Source organism: Colobus angolensis, unplaced genomic scaffold (genome assembly GCF_000951035.1).
Source record: "Colobus angolensis palliatus isolate OR3802 unplaced genomic scaffold, Cang.pa_1.0 Scaffold79, whole genome shotgun sequence".
In the NCBI taxonomy this organism is placed as follows: domain Eukaryota; kingdom Metazoa; phylum Chordata; class Mammalia; order Primates; family Cercopithecidae; genus Colobus; species Colobus angolensis.
Window position 1 is genome coordinate 1,126,415 of NW_012121709.1, and position 6,000 is coordinate 1,132,414.

General features: G+C 47.5%; 1 protein-coding gene across 1 annotated transcript in view; it reads left to right on the plus strand.

Annotated features, from left to right (window-relative positions):
* The window catches only part of OAS2 (2'-5'-oligoadenylate synthetase 2, 69/71kDa), a 33,714-nt gene that overhangs the window by 23,657 nt on the left and 4,057 nt on the right, over window positions 1–6,000 (plus strand). The window contains exons 6-9 of the mRNA XM_011928676.1: window positions 675–845; window positions 2,636–2,924; window positions 4,114–4,301; window positions 5,297–5,535. Coding sequence (XP_011784066.1) covers window positions 675–845; window positions 2,636–2,924; window positions 4,114–4,301; window positions 5,297–5,535 — 887 coding nt within the window. The remainder of the gene's footprint in view (window positions 1–674; window positions 846–2,635; window positions 2,925–4,113; window positions 4,302–5,296; window positions 5,536–6,000) is intronic.

A 6,000-nucleotide genomic window follows, 5' to 3' on the forward strand; every position in this document is an offset into this window, starting at 1 on the left:
TGACATCAGGCCAATCCAGGTAATGCAGAATAATCCTCCCATCTCTAGAGCCTTAACCATGTGTGCTTCAGAGGGAGCACAGCTGTGCCAAAACCTGGACTTTGAACTGTCGGCCTCCAGAACTGGAAGAGAAGAAACTTCTGTTGTTTTAAGACATCTAGTTGTGGTCACTTGTTATGGCAGCCCTTGGAAACCCACACACCCGCACATGGCGTGTTTAACACAGGCTGATACAACCTTAAGAAAGGAATGGATGTGGTCATCAGCAATCTCCAATACCTACAACAAATGGGAAAACAGGGAAGGACCAGAGGTGCAGTTAAAGCAAAAAGTCACAAGTCATTAGGAGATGATGCTCAAACTGGGCAAGGAAAAAGGAGTTTGGAGTTAGGAACACGACAGATCTGTCTGGACAAGGATCCAGATCTCTCCTGGGGGAAGGAGGGGCAACTAGGACTATTTTTGTTTCTAGGGGGGGTTTGCGTGCCACCCCAAACTCTCAGGTGTCTTCTTGGGATGTATTCATGCAAGGACAAAAGATGGAAAAGATGCCAGGCCGCGAGCTGGAGGGCAGTTGGGAGAGGAAGGGTAGGGGGCCCAGTATAGGCAGGACAGGAAGCCTCGGATGGACTTACAGGGGCCACTCACACTTGGGGTCTTCCTTCCTTCCCCAGCCGGCACCACTCTTCACGACCCCAGGCCATCTTCTGGATAAGTTCATCAAAGAGTTTCTTCAGCCCAACAAATTCTTCCTAGAGCAGATCGACAGTGCTGTTGACATCATCCGTACATTCCTTAAAGAAAATTGCTTCCGACAATCAACTGCCAAGATCCAGATTGTCCAGGTGAGCACTGGCCTTTCTCATGTCTCGTTGCAATGATATAACATTGGGCATTCCTGGAAGGGAGCTAAGTGTGCATTGTAGCTCTCCAGGATCCATATACCTTCAGAAACGAGGAAGGGAAGTGGGAGTTAAGGGAGCTAGGACACTAGTTTTCAGTGGGGGCTGTGGATAGACTGCCTAGGTCGTTAACAACACAACTTGGATTCTGTATTATTTTTCTTGGAGTTGCTGGCCATCCTTGGGGCTCTTGGGCGTGGAGACACATCACTCGCGTCTCTGCCTTTGTCATCACACCTTTTCTTCTGTGTCCACCTCCTTCTCTTCTTTTCTAAGAACACTTATCATTGGATTTAGGACGCAGCCTGATCCAGAATGATCTCATCTCCAGATCCTTAACTCAGTTACATCTGCAAAGACCCTTTTTCCAGATAAGGGCACATCCACAGGCCCCCAGAGGATGTATTTTTACAGGTCCACCATTGAACCCATTGCAGATTCTAAGGAGCTTAGAATCTCCTTCTCCTTTGAGTGACTGGAGTCCAACTTGCCCCATCAGCTGAGCTAGAGATTCAGAGGCTTCGGTCATCCTTGTCTGTGGCTCAAAGGCCATGGGGCTGACATGTTTCTCTCTGTTTACTGGTCACAAGACCGGATAAACGTGTTCCCATGGTCACAAGAAGGGAGAGAGGAAAATGTTATTATGTCCGTGTAAACGTCTGCGGTGATGCCAGAACAAATCTGTGCATCTAGAGAGAGGGGCCTTGGAATTGGCACCAATAGCCCCAGGGCAATGAGTAAACTGTCTCATTGAAGGTCACCGGAGTGAAAACAGGACTGAGTTTCTGATCAGTGTTAGAATTGTCAAAGCATGTGCTTTCTCCTCTCCTTCCTGAGACCCCATTCACATGATAGTCAGTGAAAAAGAAAAGGTATATGACACATTAAAGAAGAAAAGAGAGCCATCGGCAGATAAGACATTGCTTTCCATCTTCCCGGAGTTGGTTGAAGGTTTCTCTGCTAAGGCCAGAGGAAGGTGACACCTAGAGATTATGAGGAGGGGGCTACAGTCTGGGAGGAGCTGCTGAAGCCCAGCTCTTAAAGACAAAGGTGGGCTGCATGAATGAACGGGACTGGAACAGGGATGAATTGAGGATCTGCGTACAGGAAATAGAACACAACTTTTCCTTGCCTCCTTAACCCATATAATCAGGCATTTAACACTCATGGATAAAATAAAACATTTTTCTCTACAGAAACTAAATGGAGGAGAAGGAGCAGGAAGGGAAGGGAGAAGCCTTAATGGCAGAGACATAAATAGCCCACAAAGCCTAAAATGTCTACTATCTGGCCCTTTGCAGAAAGTTTACCAACCCAGTGATCCCCAGACCCGCAGGAGAAAACACACATCGAAGAACAGATGAGCACTTTCAGCATAATGGTTGCATTCCACTCGATTTGTTTGGTTGCAGGAATCCAAATAAAGCTAAATATGTCTTTAGGCAAAATCTTTAGGATTGACCTGAGAAGCAGGTAACTTGTAACTAGCCCATCAGTTGTTTGTGTATGAATGGCAGGAGAATAATTGCCTTTGGAACTGTATGATTTAATAACTGCATTATCTATTAGTTTGTAAAACAAAACCCTTTGCTTTGGGCTCAGCCCTCACTGGACCCTAAAGCAGAACTTGGCCTTGGAAACCGTGTCAGTTAGCCCAACTGGTGCCAGCCCATGGGGGCAGGGGACTCCTCGGTCTAGGAAATTCTGGATCTCAACCTTCCTTTCTTCCTTAGGGAGGATCAACCGCCAAAGGCACCGCTCTGAAGACCGGCTCTGATGCCGACCTTGTCGTGTTCCATAACTCGCTGAAAAGCTACACCTCCCAAAGACACGAGCGACACAAAATCGTCAAGGAAATCCATGAACAGCTGGAAGCCTTTTGGAGGGAGAAGAAGGAGGAGCTTGAGGTCAGCTTTGAGCCTCCCACGTGGAAGGCTCCCAGGGTGCTGAGCTTCTCTCTGAAATCCAAGGTCCTCAACGAAAGTGTCAGCTTTGATGTGCTTCCTGCCTTTAACGCTCTGGGTAAGGCTCCCCAGACCTTAGTTTCTGGAGGAAGAAGATTCTGGATCCTGGAAGTGATGGTGGACAGAGGGTGGAAGGAGAGCCACGGGACTCGATGATGGGCTGTGAAAGCATGTGCTACTCATGGGTTCCCGGCCCCAGCAAGTGGCATGAATCGTGGCAGTAATACTTTACACTTGTATATGATTTGGGTCCCATTTCTTATTTCCAAGCATGGTGGTGCGTGCCTGTAATCCCAGCTACTTGGGGAGGCTAAGGCAGGAGAATTGCTTGAACTCGGGAGACGGAGGTTGCAGTGCGAGATTGCACCACCACACTCCAGCCTGGGTAACAGAGTGAGGCTCCGTCTGAAAACAAACAAACAAACACACAAACAAAACAAGGAGTTGGGCTGTGCATAGAGGCTCACACCTGTAATCGCAGTACCTTGGGAGGCCAAGGCAAGAATACTACTTGATCCAGGAGTTTGAGACCAGCCTGGGCAACATAGTGAGACTTTGTCCCAAAAATAAATAAATAAATAAATAAACAAAATTAGCCAGGCATGGTGGTACATGGCACACGCCTATAGTCCCAGATACCCAGGAGGCTGAGGTGGCAGGATTGCTTGAGCCCAGGAGAGTGAGGCTGCAGTGAGCTGTGATCATGCCACTGCACTCCAATCTGGGCAACAGAGCAAAACACTGTCTCAAAAAAACAAAAAAAAAAACACAAACAAACAAAAAACAAGAAGCAGTGCACCAGATATAGCCCCAGAGGCCATAGTTCACAAACTCCAGATCAGTGTTGTCCCAAAGATCTTTCTGTGATCATGAAAATGTTCTATGTCTGGGTTCTACAACTACTGAGAGTTTGACATGTGGCTACAGCAACTGAGGAACTAAATTTTTAATTTTCATTCCCTTTAATGAATGTGAGTGCAAATGGCCACATTGGCTGGTGGCTACTCTGTTAGTGTAAGTCTAGATGATACTTTAATAATACCACCGGCACCCATGTAGACCACATAATTTTTTACATAGCTCATTATTCTGGAGATGCTCCCTATGTCTTAGACATCAGTCTTTCAAATACACTAACACTATTCAAAGTAATTTCCCAGAATTAAATCGTATTTGTCAAAAATGTTTTGGAATCTGTTATTTACTGTGCATATTAAAGCAGGCTGTCAATCTCTCCCTCATGGCAGATCAGCTGAGTTCTGGCTCCACACCCAGCCCTGAGGTTTATGCAGGGCTCCTTGATCTGTATAAATCCTCAGACTTCCCAGGAGGAGAGTTTTCTACCTGTTTCACAGTGCTGCAGCAAAACTTCATTCGCTCCCGGCCCACCAAACTGAAGGATTTAATTCGCCTGGTGAAGCACTGGTACAAAGAGGTAAGGACGGTCCTTGTTCTGACCATGGGGTTATTATTTTTACCAGTAAGCCATGAACATTAAGGCCTGTTGCCCACAATCTCCCATGCTGAGGGCTGAGCCACTTTGGAGAATCTTCCCACTGGGTATCTTTATGACATTCCCATCACTAACCCTATTCATTTGGGTCAGGCGTTCATGGCTTCTGGCCACCAAAGCTGCTACGTGTGATTTACTTTGCCCTCGCACTAGCCAAAGAATTCTGCAGGAATCCAAGTGACCTTTCCTACAGCGGGTGGGTGGAAGCTGGGATTTACATGCCCACGCGTTGCCAATGGGGCTTTTCTGCTTCCCGGTGCACACACTCTCTCTCAGAAGGCAGGTTGAAGCTGTAGGTGGAACCGGGGCTGCATTTTCTATATCGGTCAGTCGCCCCGCACTTGCACACAAGGTAGCTTCTGAATATTCTCGTGACAGTAAACATCAAGCACAATACCACCTCTTCCTGAGATGCCTCCTCTCTGTGACCAGCTCCCTGAAACGTGAAACCAAGACCAAACTCTGTGGTTTTCATCCCGGAAAATCAGAGAGCTGGCATGGCATGTCAGAAGACTCGGGGCTGTGACATGACCTTGAGTGAGTCACTCCACTTCCTGCAGCCTCAAAGTCTTCATCTAAAATGCAGGTCATGCTGCCTGGGTTGTGGCGAAGATTAGGAATGATGTGGGTAAATGCCTGGGCCCATAGTTGGCATGCAGTGGGTTTCTAGTAAACCGTAGCTATATTATTGTCCTAGGAAGGCATATATGGTCAAAAGCACAACAAAGAAACTCAGGTGTGCTGCCTACCAGCTACCAGGTGGACTCCTGTAAGGCTATACAGTTTAGACATCCAAGCTTCAGAGTGTGAGCACACCAGCATGACATCATGACTCAGTTGCCCTGCTGTGATCCCTGTGCGGCTCTCACTGACCTCCTAGGCTAACCAGTTCATCTGATGTTCCCACTCTTCCCTAGTGTAAAAGGAAACTGAAGCCAAAGGGGTCTTTGCCCCCAAAGTATGCCTTGGAGCTGCTCACTGTCTATGCCTGGGAGCAGGGGAGTGGAGCGCCGGATTTTGACACTGCAGAAGGTTTCCGGACAGTCCTGGAGCTGGTCACACAATATCGGCAGCTCTGCATCTTCTGGAAGGTCAATTACAACTTTGAAGATGAGACCGTGAGGAAGTTCCTACTGAGCCAGTTGCAGAAAACCAGGTGCCCTCACCCTAGCCCCATCCTTTTCTTAACCTGACTCCCTTGAACACTGTCTCAGCAACCTGGATTTTCCTCTGCTGGGGTCACGATTCATTCCTTGTGTGAGAGGGGGAAAGTGCTAGCCAACAGAACTTCTCACAGTCTCTGGGGATAAAACCTAGGGAGGCAGGAGAAAATGCTGTTCAGAAAAAATACAGAAGGAAGGTTCAAGATATCAGGTCCCTGAGTTGCTTTCATCTAAGAGGTGTTAGAGTTGGAAGTATGTCCCTGAGAATTAATGCTATCATTCACGGGCCAATTTATCCTGTAGGGTTTTTATTGGATTAGGATTTATCTCCTCTTTCAGACCTTCAAGAATAGTAAGAAATTGGCCGGGCGCGGTGGCTCAAGCCTGTAATCCCAGCACTTTGGGAGGCCGAGACGGGCGGATCACGAGATCAGGAGATCGAGACCATCCTGGCTAAC